This window comes from Talpa europaea (genome assembly GCF_964194135.1).
Source record: "Talpa europaea genome assembly, chromosome: 7".
NCBI classification, from domain to species: domain Eukaryota; kingdom Metazoa; phylum Chordata; class Mammalia; order Eulipotyphla; family Talpidae; genus Talpa; species Talpa europaea.
Window position 1 is genome coordinate 117,483,849 of NC_140074.1, and position 17,686 is coordinate 117,501,534.

General features: G+C 57.5%; 1 protein-coding gene across 1 annotated transcript; it reads left to right on the forward strand.

Annotated features, from left to right (window-relative positions):
* Positions 1–661: 661 nt before the first annotated feature.
* Positions 662–11,690, forward strand: OSBPL7 (oxysterol binding protein like 7; the record flags this gene model as incomplete). Its single annotated transcript, XM_084236698.1, has 22 exons — positions 662–736; positions 845–970; positions 1,129–1,182; positions 1,775–1,888; positions 2,231–2,341; positions 2,454–2,571; positions 3,150–3,253; positions 3,590–3,682; positions 3,757–3,889; positions 3,971–4,065; positions 4,247–4,342; positions 5,007–5,144; positions 5,714–5,807; positions 6,607–6,854; positions 7,054–7,191; positions 9,436–9,499; positions 9,590–9,668; positions 10,406–10,550; positions 10,648–10,792; positions 10,878–11,004; positions 11,182–11,304; positions 11,467–11,690. The coding sequence occupies 22 exons, from the start codon at positions 662–664 to the stop codon at positions 11,573–11,575; spliced, it is 2,529 nt and encodes an 842-aa protein (XP_084092824.1). The 3' UTR covers positions 11,576–11,690.
* Positions 11,691–17,686: the final 5,996 nt, after the last annotated feature.

Genomic DNA, 17,686 nt, shown 5'->3' on the forward strand with positions numbered 1-17,686 from the left:
TGAGGCCTCAGTTTCCCCATGTAGAGAATGGGAGTCCAAGAACTAGAGGAAATGGAGAACAGTTGGTAGGGAGCTGGGATGAAAGGGCAGATGGGGGTAGGGGGCTCTGCAGAAAGAGTGTGGCAAGCCAGGGTGGACCCAAGGCATGGTGGGGGGTACAGGGGTCCTGAAGGAAGAACTGGATTGAGATCTTGCTTGTCCAATCTCTGAATTCCTCTGAAGCCTTTTCCTTCACTCCCCTGGTCACCCCCAGGGAAGCCTTCAGAGAAAGCACCAAATGTTTCCTGGAGCCCAAGAATGTGTGCCCAGGGTGGGGCTGGGCGGGCTTTTTGCGGTTTGCTCTGAGCACAGGGCTGCCTGCCGCCTGCCGGTCCGCCTCTCTGAGCAGTGGCTGAGCCGCAGGGTGTGTGCAGGGAGACTGCCCAGGGTGGGTAGAGTCAGGCTGCTGGAGGGGCTGGCAGGTGAGTGGATGGTGTGTTGGCGCACTCTTATCACAGAGGGTGCCAGAGGGGTAGGAGGGGTGGGAGGCAGAGAAGGTGATGCCAGGGTCTGTGCTAATGGGGTCTTTCTCTTGCCTCCAGGGCCCTCTAAGGACCAGGTGACATCCTTCCCTGTCCACTCTGTTCTACATCCTCAGCAGGGAGTGGCTGCTCCCTTCTCCATGGACTTTCAGGAGAGGGACCCTCCCTCCCTGGCCGAAAGCACTCAGTCTGTAAAGCTCAGCAGTGCCCAGCAGGTCTGAGGGTGGGGGGGACAGGAAGTGGGGGGACACTAGCTTGGCCCAAGGGGAGAAGAAGATGTGGCCTCACCAGCCACTCCCCTGCCTCTCTGTCCTGGACTGCAGGCCTCCGAGCTGTGGGAGGTGGTGGAGGAACCTCGGGGCAGGCCGGGGACTGAAGGGATCATGCCGGAGCGACAGGAAGGCCACCTGCTCAAGAAGAGGAAGTGGCCTCTGAAGGGCTGGCACAAGGTAGGGCGGGTAGGGCAGAGGGAGGGGCCAGATGCTGGGGCTGGATGGGTCGTGGGAGTGTTGCTGGGCAGAGCAGGCTGCCAAGGAGAAGAAAAACCCATCTATGTGGTTTCTCTCGCCCCCATACCCTTTTCTCTTGACCACCCGTGGTGCCACAGAGATACTTTGTGCTTGAGGATGGGATCCTTCACTATGCTACCACTCGGCAAGACGTGAGTCGGGGCCCGGCCAGGGCTGTGGGAGGAGTCTGGGCCCAGAATGTCCTGGGCAGGCAGGGGGCTTCCGAAATTGAAATGGACCAGAGCAGGCTCTGACCCCAGGCACAGCAGTGGCTGGGAGAGGGTCTCAGGCAAACGGTTTCCCTGGGCCTCAGCTCTCAGTCTCTAAGATGCGGGAGTGGGCTCACCCATTCGTAATGTCATCATCTTCCTAAGGGCTCTCAGGATAGAGCCTGACACAGAGTGAGTGCCCAAGTAATGGGAACTTGTTCAGCCTCATCCTTGTCCCGTTCCCTTCTTTGTCCTGTTCCCTCATCCTTGTCCTGTCCCCGTGCTGAAAACAAGGACTCCCAGGCCTTAGGGCCCAGACTCTGTAAGAGGGTGTTTCTTTCCTCAGCCCTGCCATTCCTGAGGCTGGGAAAGCTTTCCTTTCTCTGGCTCCTTAGTGGAGGTTCTGTGCACAGGAGGGTGACTGGGGCCCTGCTGATACCGTGACTTAGCCCAGAGTGGCCTCAGGAAGATGCTGGCTCTGTGACTCTAAGAGCCTAAAACTACTTGCCCGATCCCCACTAACCCTCCACCCCAGATCACCAAGGGGAAGCTTCATGGCTCCATTGATGTCCGACTGTCTGTCATGTCCATCAACAAAAAGGCCCAGCGCATTGACCTTGACACTGAGGACAACATCTACCACCTCAAGGTGACATTTCTGGAAACAGGTGGTGGCTTAGCCCCCAGCCTGGCAGAGGCTCAGGGCACACAGGAGAGGAGGGCGGGGGCTGAGGTCTGCGAGCCCAAGAGAACTGCCGTTGTAGACAGTGACCCGTGGCGAACCGCCTCTGATGGCGGGTATGTGATCAGGCGCAGAGCCGGGGCTCAGACACTTGGGGAAGCTGAGTTCTATCTCCCTACCAGGGGCTTGGCATGACCTGGCACTTTGGGGAGAGACCTTACTTTCCTGGAGACCAGAGCCCCGACTTTTTGCTCCCGGAAGGCAGTCTCTCCTTACATGCATCTCTCCCCGTCACCACCACCTCTGCAGATCAAATCCCAGGACCTGTTCCAGAGCTGGGTGGCCCAGCTGCGTGCTCACCGCCTGACCCAGCGCCTGGACATGCCCCGAGGCCCTCTGCCCAGCTCCACTCACCGGAAGGCAAGAGGGTCTCTGGGGTGGGTGCAGTTGACCTGGGACTTAGCGGTGGTGGATTTCGGGTAACTGTGAGGCAAGGGGAGACGCACCATCCTTGACCCTTGACCTCCCACAGGTTCCTGGTGCTCAACTTCCAGGAGCAGGTGGTACCTCAGCTCTACCTGGCATTGGTGCTCGGGAGAAGGTGTCCTCCTGGCTGAGGGACAGTGACGGGCTAGATCGCTGCTCTCATGGTGAGCCCCCATACTGCCTCCATGTTGAGGCCCACGCTGTCGGTCCAAGAGCCATCAGCAGTCCCAGGGAAAACAATGTCACCTCCCTCTCCACCTCAGAGCCCCAGTCTGATGGGGGAGACAGCTGCTGCCCCTAAGCTGATCGGGTGCTCAGGCACTTGCTGGGGAGCCCCAGTCTAACTGAGCACAGTGGGACTCGTGCCCTTGGCACACAGACAGACACAAGGCCGGAACTCAGGAAAAGCAGGAAGACTCTGTAAGCCAGTGCGGGGGGGTCCTGAGTGGTAGCACCAGGGAAGGGGTGTACTCTGGAACTGGCTTCTGGAGTGGGGTGCTGTGTTGGACCTCAGCAGGGAAGGTGTGATCTGGAGATAGTGCCCTTTGGGGAGCTGCACTCTGTAAGCCAGACCAAGGGTGGGAATGTGTTTCTTGTGGGGATGGTAGGAGGGGGGGTGAAGACAGTATCAGGATTTCCATAGCTGCTGGGTGAAGTCTTTGGAGGAGGAAGGGAAGCTGAGGAACAGGATCTGCAGTGCCCAGGGAGTGTTGGGAGAGGGACGTCTTCATTGTCCCCACAGAGCTCTCTGAGTGTCAGGGGAAGCTCCAGGAACTACACAGACTCCTCCAGAGCTTGGAGTCTCTGCACCGCATCCCCTCCGCCCCCGTCATCCCCACCCACCAGGTGAGGCCCCAGAGGAGCAGGTCCTGCCCAGGTCCGCTCCTGCTTGCTAGCTTCCTCTCCATCACGCCCCTGGACATGCCCCCAGGCCCCTTTCCTGGATGGTCACACATCTGCCTCCTGCCTCTCCCCCTTGTCCACACGGCTCAGGGTCATCTTCCTGCCCCTTAGGAGCCGTCCCTTCCTCCTGTGCTCACGCACCTGCCAGGCGTTGGCCTTCCTCACACTCCCTTGCCTCTGTGCCCTCCTCCCTTGCCATCAGCCCTCTCCAGCTTTGGTGGACACTGTCCATTTCTGCCCCCCCCCCAAGAGTAACAGTCCCCCACCTTGACTTGCCAGGCCTCAGTGACGACTGAGAGGCCCAAGAAGGGGAAACGGACCAGCCGCATGTGGTGCACACAGAGCTTTGCCAAGGACGACAGCATTGGACGGGTGAGCAGGCGTGGGCCCAGGGGCTGGGGTGGGCACTCCAAAGGCAGCCATCCCCTCACCCCCTCTCTTCATAGGTTGGGCGTCTCCATGGCTCTGTTCCTAATCTGTCTCGCTACCTGGAGTCCCGGGACCCCTCGGGCCCCCGAGGGCTGCCCCCTCCAGACTATGCCCACTTGCAGCGTAGTTTCTGGGCCCTGGCACAGAAGGGTGAGTGTGCACTGGAGGAACATTGAGGAGGGGGCGGGGAGGGGAGAGGGAGAGGATGATAGCCTGGCCCTGCCCCCACAGTGCACAGCTCCCTCAGCAGCGTCCTGGCCGCCCTCACCACTGAACGGGACCGACTGAGGGACCTGCACCAGGGCTCTGAACTGCCCAGGATGGGGGTGAGACTCGGGACAGGGTGGCTGGTGGGAGGAGAGGGCTTGAACATGAGGACAGTGGGCCTGGGGATGACGGAAGGTCTGGATCTGGGGTGAGGGTGGCAGAGGCAGTCCCTGCAGAGAGGACCCTGCCAGGGGAGGGCTTTACCCCGCTGGTGCCCTGTCCCATGCCTGCTCCTTGCAGGTCTCTGAGGCCTCAGCCAGCTCCAGGCGCCTCCACTCACTGTCTGCCTCCTCGGACACCACTGCAGATTCCTTCAGCTCCCTCAATCCGGAGGAGGTAGGGCTGTGGGCACCATTTCTCCTGGGCCTCATCCCCAGGTGAGCAGGCGAGGTTGGTTTTCAGACCTGGAACAAGCCCCACAATCTGAGCTCCAACCCCTGTCTCAGGCCGTCAGCAGAGGCCCGTCCTGGTCATCCCTTAAGTGTTCAAGAGGACTTTCCCTTTTAACTCAGAGTCCCGTGAGGCAGTGACTCTTAGCCGCAAGTTCACAGATGAGGAAACAGACTCAAAAGATCTACTTGATGGGCCTAGGCTCAGTTGTGGACTGGCTGAGCTGGGTCTTAACAAACCCGGGCCTACTTGTGGATTTGAATTTGGCTCCGCTGCGTGCAGAATCTATGACCCTGAGCCTCAGTGTCCCAATCTGCAAGTGGGGGTGATAATTGCACTTACCTCACAGGGTTAATATTGGGGCTGCTTGAGTTGACCCTGCAGAAGGCCTGGAGCGGAGTTGAGGCCATGCCCAGGAAGGGAGCAATGGAACCTGGGTCCTGCTGTCAGGAGGTGTTCTCCCCATGCTTGTGCCACTGTGTGTTCTGCTCAGCGATTCCCATTCAGATAGAAGTCCCTGGTTACACTCAAGGTTGCTGCCAGGCCATGGGGAGCCATGCCTGCCTCTTCTGGCTTGGCCTCTGGGGCCTGACCTGTGTCCTGTCCACAGCAAGAAGCTCTGTACATGAAGGGGCGAGAGCTGACCCCCCAGCTGTCCCAGAGCAGCATCCTGTCCCTCGCCGACTCCCACACAGAGTTCTTTGATGCCTGTGAGGTTCTACTGTCCGCCAGCTCTTCTGAGAATGAGGTGAGGCAGGAGGGAAGCTGGCTGAGACGGGAGAGACCCTGAGAATATAGGGGATATCCAGAGAGATTAGAATTTGTAAATTCCCAATTCCTTTCCAACTGCCTCAGCCACCAGCACTGGAAACATGTCCAAACCTGCTGGTGTGTGGCCTGCTCAGAAATCCCTCCTGTGGACCCTTCTTCCTATTTGACATGCTTTATCCCCCAGGGGCAGCAGGGGGCTTCTGAGACCATTGCCTCAGCTCTACTACCATCCTCTTCCTGGGACCCCTTTTTAGCCTCAGCACTCACCCCCAGACCCTGAGTCGCAGTAATCCCCAACTTCCCTTGTATCTCACTAAGTCCCTGAGCTTCCCCCCCCCCAACTTGCTGAGGTCAGGCCCTCCCCCTCCCCACACTTCCTGATGCCAGGTGCCCCAGGGCAGTGCCTTAGGGCTCAGACCCCCAAATACATTCTCTTCCCCTTCCCACCAAAGGGCTAGCTGGGCAGAGTCTTGACAGGCCTTGGGCACTGCCTAGCTGCCCAGGGGGAGGCCTAGTCTGCCCGGCCTGTCATCTGTTCCGGCCCAGGGCTCAGAGGAGGAAGAGTCGTGCACCAGTGAAATAACCACCAGCCTGTCTGAAGAGGTGCTGGACCTCAGGGGAGCAGAGCGCTGTCAGAAAGGTGCCAGCCAGGGTGTGGGGGCTGGGGGAAGCTGGAGGTGGGCAGAGGAACTCGGTGGGTCCATGCCCAGGCCTCTGGGAAGACAATCCCTTGTTATGATCATTGCGCTAATGCGGCTTTGGACGCTGTTTCCAGAGGTGACCCCAGGAGGCTGTGAGCTGTAGAATATTCCAGAGAGACTGGGGGGTGGGTTGGGGGCCCAGGCCCTCGGGCTAGCCTCTGTCACACTAGACCAGGAAGACTCTCAGAGGGCCTGATAGGCTGGAAGAGCCCACTTTGCCACTTTTTAGCAGTATGGCTTCAGACATGTCATTTGACTACTTAGCTCGTTTTCTCATCTGTAAAACAGGCTGAATAATCTGCATTCTGACATGGGGTTCTGCATTTATGAAAGGGAATAGAGGCAAGGGTGGGGACTCAGGAAGGGCTTCTGGGATACAGGGTTGTGGCAGTGAGAATTGTCCCGAGTACCCCTCAGCCCCATGGCCCTGGGAGCTCATTAAGAGTCAGACCCTTGGGCCTCCCCTGGTGGCGCAGCAGTTGAGCGCTGGGCTGTGAGGCTGCCCACAGCCTCTGCATCGCCAGTTCGTTCCCTGGCCACTGGCGAGGGTCCCACAAAAAAATAAATAAAAATAAAAAAAGAGTCAGACCCTCACCACCCTGCCCATGTGAGTGAGGGCCGGGCCTGGGAATGAGTATCCCTGGGAGCACCTCGGGAAGTGGAAGCCAGGACCTGGGCTGGCCTGGCTACTGTCTGGATGCTGGTGCCCAGAGGGAGAGTGACAAGCTGGGGCCCCAGGGGGGTGTGTTCCAGGGAGAGCTGCAGGGCCACCCCGCCGCCGCTGCCTGCCGGCGGCCAGTGGCCCCGGGGCTGACGTGAGCCTGTGGAATATACTGCGGAACAACATCGGCAAGGACCTATCCAAGGTGTCAATGCCCGTGCAGCTCAACGAGCCGCTCAACACTCTGCAGCGCCTCTGCGAGGAGCTGGAATACAGCAGCCTCCTGGACCAGGCCAGCTGCATCGCTGACCCCTGCGAGCGCATGGTACCCCACCCCACCCTGCCAGGGCTGCCTCTCCCCCACCCCTGGGGTCCTGTCTCCCAGAAAGCCCTACCGGGCTCTTCCTTGCTGCTGAAGTTCTACGCCAGGACCCCAGTCCTTGCTTGCAGTGGGGTTGCGGCCCCTTCTTGGGTCCTCGACCCTGAACCCCCAGGACTGGCTCTGTGCCTTTCCCCCACAACAGGTGTATGTCGCCGCCTTCGCAGTCTCGGCCTATTCCTCTACCTATCACCGGGCCGGCTGCAAGCCCTTCAACCCTGTGCTGGGGGAGACCTATGAGTGTGAGCGGCCTGACCGGGGCTTCCGCTTCATCAGCGAGCAGGTAGGCGACTGGGACCTGGGCTTCAGGGCATGAGGGGAGAGCACCAGCAGTTGGCTCGTGCCAAGCAGCATGCCATGGGCAGAGCTCTCTGCTCGAGAGCTCCCTGCTCAGTGTGGGAGGCCGGCCAGAAACAGCTGCTGCACCCTGTTGTAGAGCCGGGGTCATGCAGGCTGGCAGGGTCATTCACTTCCCGCCTGCTCCGGAGGTGACCTCCAGCTCAGTCTTAGAGGATAAACTGGAGTCCAGCTGCCAGGAGCACAAGGCGGCAGGGAGGATGGGATGTTGCAATGTGTGGAAATTTAGACGTGGGGCTGGAAGACGAGACAGGGTCAGGCCCGGAAGTGCCTGTAGATGTTAGGAGGGTTTTTTGTTCATTATTAAATCCTGAAGACAGTGGGGAGTCACTGGAGTGACCTGCTTGGAGGTGGTTTCATAAAGGACCCTCAGTCCTTGGGGGTGCGGGTGGGTCAGAGGAGGCCCTCGGGAGCCCGTTTCACTAGCAACATAGGGGCTGGTCAGGACTGGGGGAACCTTTCATCCAAGAGCTATTTATGTGTCCCCCTTGACAGGACCACAGGGGATGTCCTTCCGAGCGAGGGATGGGGAGGTGGTTGACGAGAGGGAGAGGCCTGGTGTGCCCTTGGATTTCACAGTGGGGGGATTTGGTGGGTGCATGGCAATGCCGCTTAGCAGATGGAGAGTATGTGAGGTAGGTGGCTGAATTAGGGAGATTCCTTGTCCACATGGGCTTCCTTGTTCCCTTGGCTTCCAAGAAGAGATGTCCAGGAGGCCCTGGGGCCTGCAGGCCTGAGTTCCTGGGAGAGTCTGGGTGGCGCTGACTGATCTGGACACCTAGATGGCAGATGAAGTCACAAAGCAGCCCCAGGAGAGGGTGTGGGGAGGAGACCGGCAGGGGAAGCGCTCCTAGGTGAAGGGGGAGGACTTAGGGCGGGTGTGAGTGGCTTCCCGGGAGAGGAGGTTTCAGACAGAGGCTGGGGGCAGAGCTGGCTTACAGTGGGTGTAAACTGGAAGTGAAAAATTAGATAAAATAGAGATAATGTAGATTATTTCTAAAAACTTTACCATGAGAGAGAGGGAGGCAGCGGGCGGAAAGGGGGGTGAGGTAGGGGATAGAGTTGAAGTGATTTTTTTGTTTGCTTCGACTTTACATGTTTTTGAAGACATGGCTAAAAGCCCACACAGTACAATAGTGTGGACAGCACTCAGGGCGTCGTCTGAGGGGACACCACTGCCAGGTTTCTTCCATGCATAGGTGCACGTCCAGAAAGGAAAGGCTTACTCTTTTTTAAGATGGAAGGAACAGGAGAGATTTCTATTTGGAGAGAAAGAAATATAGAAGGTGTGTGTGGGGGGGGGTGGAAGGAGGAGGGGGCCCGGGGGAGCCCATAAATCTGTGAGGAAGTAGAAGGGGCTGCTGGCTCCTGGTGTCCGACCACTCTCTGGTTGTGGATTGAGTGGATGGCTTAGGCCCAGGCCCTGGGAGGTGGCATGTAAGGATGTGGACGGTGCAGTCAGAAGCGTCCCAGCGGGTGCTGTCCGTATGTCTAGGCTGGGTAGGATGGTGTCTAAGAGCAAGGAGCCCGGGCTGCAGGGAGGAGGCTGGTGCTGGGAGTTGTGTGAGGGGTGGCAGCGGGTTGTCGAGGGTACTGCTGAGGGGGTGGAGGTGATGGAGCAGTCTCAGCTGGGAGGGAAGGAGAAGCCAAGATGGGGCTGACAGGCCGAGACAAAGCTGGTACCAGAAGGAGCTGTGGGCAGCAGGGAATGGGGAGCAAGGCAAGGGCAGGCTGTGGCCACTGGAGCTCAAGGCTTCAGGGGCAGAACAGCTCCAAGGGGACAAGGGGGACAAGGCTCTCCTAGGGGGTGGCTGCAGGGTGATGACAGCTTTGGGGGAGAAGCTGGTGGGGGAAGAGGCCCCTCAGGGGAGGGCTGGCTTTCAGGTAGGGCTGGGTGGAGGCGCCACCTGCCTAGGGGCTTGAGCAGGGCTTCTGGGAAGTGCCTTAGCAAAGCTGGCAAGGAGGGCTCAAGGGCAGAGAGTGAGAAAGAACTGTGGGAGCCTTGGAGGAAAAAAGGATGATGGAAATGGCTGGAGGCCAAGGATGACAGACCTGGAACTAACTGGTCTTCTGGGTCATAGGGGAACTGGGGATGGGGGTAAGGGACTTTGGGGGACCTCGGGTCAGGAGCAGGCCCCAGGTCCTCAGGAGACCGTCTTTGCTCACCAAGGTTTCCCACCATCCCCCCATCTCGGCGTGTCATGCGGAGTCTGAGAACTTCATCTTCTGGCAAGGTGAGGGGGGCCGTGGTGCTGGGGGTGAAGGGCAGATGGGGGCTAAAACACTCTGGTCTTATCTTTGCTTATCCCCTAACCCAACTCCAGACATGAAGTGGAAGAACAAGTTCTGGGGCAAATCCCTGGAGATTGTGCCTGTGGGGACTGTCAATGTCAGCCTGCCCAGGTGAGTAGGTGGGCAGCCAGGCCCACCTACAGGCCAACCGCCAGGTAGGGGTGGGAGGCAGCAGGGAGAGGAAGGAAGGGCTGGCTGGCACTGCTAGGGGAGGGCAGCGACTACATTTTACACCTGTATTTGCAGCAGTGGCCGATAAAGAAATGTGAAAAAAATCTTAGAGCTACAGAGCTGGAAGGGCTCACCGAGATCAGCTGATTCAGTGGTTTTCACACTTTTGGGGCCATGATTCACAGTAAGAAATGCATTTGAGATTTGAAGCTAGCACGCACGCACACACACATCCCCCAAAATGATTTCAGAACAATGGTCACAAACCACATTTGAAACATCCTCATTGAGCTAGTTACAACCAGAGAGGGGCTTGCCCCACCCGGACCAGCAGCTCGCTGGGGCCTGGTGGGTCGGGGGAGATCCTTGACTTCAGAGTTACAGGTCTGTCTGGGAGTCTTGGCACTGCCACTTAATAGTTATGCAAACAGCAAAAAGACAGCTGCCTCCAAGTCTCCAGTCTGTTCTTCAATGACAGAAGAGGAGTAAGTAGGAGTGCGGCGTACACGGATAGTATATGTGCCCTGGCCGCCCCCACGGCAGCGGGAACCGAGGGCCGGAGCCTGTCTGCCGGGCTTCTTCTATGTAACCTGCTCTGGCGAGACATGCTCCCTGGCTCAGGGCAGCCCCCACTCCTCAGGCTGGCCTTCTGCCCTGCTTTGCTGTCCCTCTCCCAGGTTTGGGGACCACTTTGAGTGGAACAAGGTGACGTCTTGCATCCACAATATCCTGAGCGGCCAGCGCTGGATTGAACACTACGGGGAGGTGCTCATCCGGAACACACAGGACAGCTCCTGCCACTGCAAGATCACCTTCTGCAAGGTGGGCATGCCCCCTGCCCCACCCACCTGCCCCCAGCAGCTGGCCCTGGGGATGGAGCTGGGACACCTCCCTAAGCCCCCTGCCCCCCCAACGCCAGGCCAAGTACTGGAGTTCCAACATCCATGAGGTACAGGGCGCCGTGTTCAGCCGGAGCGGCCGCGTCCTCCACCGACTCTTTGGGAAGTGGCACGAGGGGCTGTACCGGGGACCTCCACCTGGTGGCCAGTGCATCTGGAAACCCAGTAAGTGGGGAGGTCGAGAGGGCTGGGCAGGGCTGAGGGCAGCTGTGGTGCCGTCCACCTGCCTCAGCCCCTGGCCTTCCCCCAGATTCAATGCCCCCAGACCATGAGCGAAACTTCGGCTTCACTCAGTTTGCCTTGGAGCTGAATGAGCTGACGTCAGAGCTGAAACACTCACTGCCTTCCACGGACACGCGGCTCCGGCCCGACCAGAGGTCAGTGCCAGGCAAGCGGTGCCTGAGCCACCAGGCTCTTCCCCTCTCCGTGTGGGCTTCCCAGTAGAACCGGGACTGTGTCCTTTGCTCACTTACCTGTTTGGGGGCAGAGCTGGGCAGGAGACAGAGGCCTTGGGGGCTTGGAGGGGATGGTTCCGCTCACCAGTGGATGCCTAGGTACCTGGAAGAGGGGAACATACAGGCCGCTGAGGCCCAGAAGAGAAGGATTGAGCAGCTTCAGCGAGACAGACGCAAAGTGATGGAGGAGAACAACATCGTTCACCAGGCACGCTTCTTCAGGTGCCTCCACCCTCCGCCTGGCTCCGCCACGCCACGCAGCCTCTCCCTCCTCCCCTGCAGCCCCTTCCCTCTTTGGGTGGGGCAGGCAGTGGGAGCCGGTGTTGTAGGCCCTTCAGCCTTAACTGTGAGTGCTCACCTTCCCTTTCCACACCCCCTCCCCAGGCGGCAGATGGACAGCAGCGGGAAGGAGTGGTGGGTGACTAATAACACCTACTGGCGGCTGCGGGCTGAGCCGGGCTATGGGAACCTGGATGGCGCTGTGCTCTGGTAGCCCTGGCCCCGGGGCAGGAGGCTCGGTTCCTCCCTCCTGCCTCCACCCCTACGGACACACGGGCAAGGCCAAGCTCCCCCACTCATGCCCTGGAAGCGGAAGGGGCAGCCCTGGTTCTCACCCCCTCCCCTCTGCTGGCCAGAGGGGCTGCATCTCAGCCTATTGCCAACCCATGTTTGGGTGGAAAGCAGAATCTGTGCTCTCCCAGTCTTGTTGCCCCAGACAATCGGCATGTAAGACCCATCTTGCTCTGTCTTTCCCCTCCTATCCCCCGGTATACTTGGGGGCGATGCCAGGCTCTCCATGATCTATCTGTTCCCCATTTCAGTGCCTTCCTAGGACACAGGGGACTTCTCGATACTCCCCAGTCTCCCTATGCCCAGGGCTCTGGCCCCAGCTGTGAGGGTGGATGTGTGAAAGAGAGGAGACAGCCTTTTTCCCTTCCCCCACCCCTCCCTGTACCCCACCTCTAGCATCTCCCCCGGGCCCTGGTGTCCCAGTAAGTCTCCCTTTGCTTGGTCCCTGGCAGCCTCTCCCATCTACCTGGTCCCTGCCCCCCAACTGCAAACAGCCTGCAGCTTCCAGCTCCTTCCTTGGTCCTCAAGTGGTTTCCTTCAGACTCAGCTCATTGAATCCCCCCAGAGCCGACAAGTCCTCTCCAAGAAGCGAGGAGCAGACTAAACAGATGGGGCGCCTGGCCTCAGACCTGCTGGGAGTGTGTGAGCACACGTGAGGGTGTGTTTGTGTCAGAGCACATCTGTTTGTGCGCATGTGTGTCCGTGTGTGTGCCCGTGTGCCCGTGTGTGTGCCCGTGTACTGCTCGCAGGCGAGCAGATTCCTAATGTACCCCGGATGCCCCTGCTGGGTGTCCACCACTGTTGCTGCTCATTCTCGCACAGTCTGCCTCTGATTAAGGTGAACTGCTATGACATTCCAAGCTCCAATAAAGACCGTTCCGAACATTGGCCTATGTGCATTCATTTAAAAACACAGAGGCTTCGGCCTCCCTGGTGGCGCAGCGGGTTGAGTGCAGGCTGTCCACAGCCTCTGCAGCCGGCCAGCGAGGGTCCCACATGGCGCAGCAGACCTCTCCTGACTCACCCGCTGCTCCCCTCAGCAGTGTATTTCGTCAGTCTGCCTGTTCTGTTCCCCACTCTGGCTCTGGTGAATCCTCTCACCCTCCCGCGCATCTGGCCTGTACCCCGGTTCTTGTGTAAATAAATAAATCTTTAAAATAAATAAATAAATAAATGAAAACACACAGGCTTAAGCTCAGTGAAGGCCTGTAGGTGCCCACGCACTGCCTATAAATGATGTCATCTCCCACCCTTCATCCTCACACCCTGTCAGTCCAACCTCAAGTGTCTCTCAGCTCTGTCCCCTCTCTCCACTGCACCTAACTTAGGCCCGGCCCATAGCAGCCTTCGCTTGGACTATGGCGGTAGCCTCAGAGCCTCTGGTCACTCCCATTCTACCGCTAGCTTTCAGTGCACTATCTATAGAGAGAAAACCAATGTGGTACCTGTGCCTGCTCTGAAGACACCCATTACTTCTGAGTGAGAAGAAATCCAGACTCAGGCAAGCAGAAAGCTCTGTGGTTCCTACCCCACCTCTGCCCACTGGCACAGGGTGCTGACCCCACCTCCAGCATCCCTCAGAGGGAGGATGGGGAGATGGAGGGAGGATGGAGGGCACGGGCAAGCTGCAGTTTCTCCTGCTCCCTCCCCCACATCCTAGGCCTTGTTCAGATCCCCGCTCATACTGTAAAGCTGTGCATCTCAGTCTAGAGCCTCACCTTCCTGTTCAGAAGCCTGTTCCCTCATCTGGCTTAGTTTGTGTCTTCAGGGTGAATGGATGTGAAGTGGCCCAGGCTCCTGATTCCATCAATTGTGCCCCAGGGTGGGAGTGGGGGGGTGGCCCCCAAGCTCACATCCCCACTGTTTATCTAGGAGGCTGTGAAGTTAAAACAAACACACTTGCCTGATACCGCATACCAGAAATAATCTCACCCTTTCCCCACGAAGCCAGCACCCATTCAGGATCCTTTAAAACAAGGTGCACTACCGCCCCCAACCCTTTCTACTCAGGGCTGCACCGAGCCCAGCTGGCCAGGCTGTGTTCAACTTCCACATAGTGGGAGATCTAGAGTCTAAATAGACCCAATTCCAGAGCAGTTTTTCGGAGACAGGAGACAAGCAACTCATCTCCCCTGGGCCAGGCCCGCCGCTCCGCACCATGTGTTCCCCGGGGATATGGTCAGAGTGATCTTGTAATCCTGGGACCCAGAGGGAGGCGAGCACTCCCTGCCAGAGGACTCACCCGAGAAATCCTCCCCGTCCAGCCAGGGCTTGAGGGGTCACTAGTGACAGGCACTCAGGTCACACTGAGCTCCGGAGCCAGGCTGGGCTCTGAGCATGGAAGGGGCTGAAGCCTGTTTGGGTGCGAGGGTGGCGCCACCTCCCAGATACCAGGAAAGTGGTGTCCATGCTTGGGTTGGGGCTGAGGAATGAGCAGTGGACTCTGTTCTCATCCATCTCAGTCTAGTCTGAGGTTGTAAGGAGGGTGGCGCTGTGGGGCAGGCTGGCATACAGGCATACAGCAGACCCCTGCTTTGGAGGATGCAGCCGGGTAAAGGCGAGAAATGTGACTTAAGGGTCTAGTCTCTCAAATCAGCTGAGGAAAGGTGTGAGGTGGAACACTGGGCCTTTTATAGTCAGGCTCCTCTTCTCTGGATGAGCCCAGAAGCCTGCATGAGTAGCAGGGGAAGGGCTGGACCCCGCAGGGGCAGCAGCCCACACCTCACCTTCAACCCAAAATATCCCACCTGAGAGATAAAAATGATGGTCTTAATTTAGCTATTGATTACCTGTTGAGGACACCTGCGTATGACAGCGCCCAAAAGGCTGAAATACTTACAAGCCCCCAATTCCCCGAGTCTTCTGAATAAAATATGCGTGTGTGTGTGTGTGTGTGTGTGTGTGTGTAACAAACCAGAGAAGGAAAAGAGCCTGAACCAGCCAGGTGTCAAGGACAAACACAGTAGGGTGGTGAGGTGGTGAAAGGAGATTTCCTTCAGGAAACACTGACAGTGGGAGGCAGAGGAGAACGGAGGCCATGGGTGCAGGCGACTGGGGGGCTCCAGCAGAGTCAGAGGCTTGAAATTTTACACAGGGGTGGTCAGTGTAAATGTGCTTAGGCCAGTCCCTGCTAGCCACAGTGACAGTCTGGCTCTGGTCTCCCACACTGGGGGACAAAGGCCCGGTCCTTCCTGCTCCCCTTTCAAAGGAAAGGCTTAGGTGCTTGAGGGAGACACTTCTGTGTTATAGGGGTTCCAGGTGTACCTTAAAGGGATAGGGAAAGGGGCCATAATCGTAAGTCCTTTCCAGGAAAGCTCTAAGAAAGGGAAGTCAGGGGCCTATGACCAGGCGTTAGTTAGAACAAACAGTAAGTTCCAGCAGCTTTGAGCTTTCTCAGGAGGCATTGTAAAGGGGGTGGGGTCACCCTAGGGACACAGCCTCATGCTGCAGGAAGCCAAGCTGGAGTTTGGTAGAGGTTTGAATGACTGCTTTTGAACTCTGACCTCATGTCCGCTGTTTCCATCCATCCCCAAAAGGGCCTGCAGCTCTCCTAGGCACTCCTATTCCAGTCCCTCTTCTCAAGGGCACCCTAAAGATCCCTAAAGGCTTAGTTGCCTCATTGCTAGACCAGTCTGACCTCTCCAGGAAAAGCTCCAGGGGGCCTCGCTGCTTGGGTGGGTAACTGAATGCTGTGTCCTTCCTGGAAAGAACTCAAGAACAGCTGACTGGACTTTCAGAGACCCTCTGGCTCTGGGATATGGGCAAAAGGGAGGCGGGGCTTGGCACTGTCCCCAGGGACCCATCTCTGTGCCCCTGAGGGTGGTGAGGAAGGGCAGCAAGGACTTCAGAGAGCATCTCACAGGCTGGTCTAAGAAAAGAAGGATGCAGGGCCTCCCCGGTGGCGCAGCAGTTGAGCGCTGGGTTGCGTTGGGAAGCTGCCCGCAGCCTCCGCAGCGCCAGTTTGATCCCGGGCCACCGGCGAGGGTCCCAGCCCACTGCTCCCCTCAGCAGTGTATTTCGTCAATCTGTCATTCTGCTCCCCACTCTGGCTCTGGTGAATTCTCTCACCCTCCCACGCTGCTGACTGTACCCAGTGCTTGTATAAATAAATAAATCTTTAAAAAAAAAAGAAAAGAAAAAGAAAAGAAGGATGCAAAGCACCTTTCCAAAAGGGGGGCTCACCCCTCTTCTCTGTGGTCCCCCTCACCATCAGTCCTAGAGACAGAACTTGCTTGTCTGTTAGACGAATGATCCTTCCCCAACTACGGAGCACAGGGCTGTGGGGAGTTAGGGAGTTCCTCCCCCAGCCGTGTAAGACACAGAAGGAAACCCCTCAGCTTCCCAGCTAAAGGGTCTAAAGAGGGGGCCTCTTGGGGGTGCAGATGTTGTCTCAGCACTATCAAGTCACTGAGGCATGAGTTCAAACCTAGGCCAGGGAGCCAACCCGCTGCTCCCCTCAGCAGAGTATTTCAGTAGATCCTCATGTCCTGCTCCCCTCTCACTCCGCTCCCTCCCCACTTCTGGCCTACACCCCAGTTCTTGCATGCATAAATAAAATAAATATTTAAAAAAATAATAAAGGGTACAAAGATTTCTGAAGGGCAGGCAGTCTCAGTCTGGCAAAGATGAAGGTCGAGGGGACAGAAATGGACACCTTTCCCAGGCGTCACCTTCAGCACTCGCGCTGGCACCCACCTGGCTGGCTGTTGGGGCCGTCTGAGGACACCCACTTAGCAGGAGCGCGCGCGCGGCCAGAGCCGAGCCCAGCCCGGCGGCCCGGGTGCAGTTCGCGCGGTGGCCGCGGGGAGGAGCCCGAGGACCAGAGACGCGGGGCTTTGGCGGGGCTTTGGCAGGGCGCTAGGGACGCGAGGTTAGTGTCCGCTGGTGCCCCCGGCTCCCTGCGGGGTGGGAGGTGGACCTCCAAGGGGGGCACGAGCGCTTGGGCGCTGCGGGGCCCGGAGAACACCCCCTCCAGCCTGCAGTCCTACTCCTACAGAGAAAACAGATCCAGGGTACCCCAATCCTGAACAGACTCAACAGCCTCGACCATCGGTTCCCTCCATGCCAAAGACATGATCAAGGGGGCCAGGAGGTGTCCCGGAAATGACCACATGAAAAAAGGATGTCCTGACCGAGAAAGGGACAGAAATGGGGCACCCTGGCCCAAAGAGCGGCAAGGGGTGAAGACAAAAGTTGTGGAGGCAGGGATGTCTGAACGCAGACTAATTTAGCACCCCATGTCAGGAGAGAAGGGAGTTTCCTCTAGGTTGTCAGTTTCTCTTTGTATTTTTTTTTTTAAAACCACAACATAGCACAAGAATTTTTTAACCTCTCCACTTTTGTTGAAAATAATGCACTGTTGGGCCTCCCTGTTGGTGCAAGAGGTTAAGTCTCAGCACTATGAAGCAACCTGTAGCCACTGTAGCATGAGTTCGATCCCAGCCAGCCAGGGAGATACCCACAGCAGACCTTCCTGCCTCACCTGCTACTCCCCTCAGCAGTGTGTTTCAGTCAGTCTGTCTGTTCTGTTCCCCACTCTGTCTCTGGTGAATCCTCTCACAGCCCACCCTGCACTGCTGGCCTGTACCCCAGCTCTTGTATGCATAAATAAATATATTTTTAAAATAATGCACTGTTGATTTTGAGCAATTAGAAAATATCAAAAATTAAGGAAAAATAAAAACAGCCCATAATCCCACAAATCAGGGAGTATCTTTCAATAGTTAACATTTTCTTCCATAAATGATTCTTCTCCCTGATGCTGTGGGACAGGGGCAGTGATGAGAAGTGGTGCAGAAGGGAGGCAGAAGTATCTTAAATCAAAGCCTGGACCTAGTACAAATCCTTTGGCTCCCACCTTTGGCAAACTCTACAATAATCAACAGGTTCTTGATTCAGACTTGAAAACACCAATGATTTAGAGTAGTGTTGCAAAATCCGAGGAAAAAATTAATTTTGTGTCAGAGAAATGGAAAGCCCAAAAGACTTGCCATGACCTGATCTGTCCAGGGTGCTGATAACTCACTGTCCATCC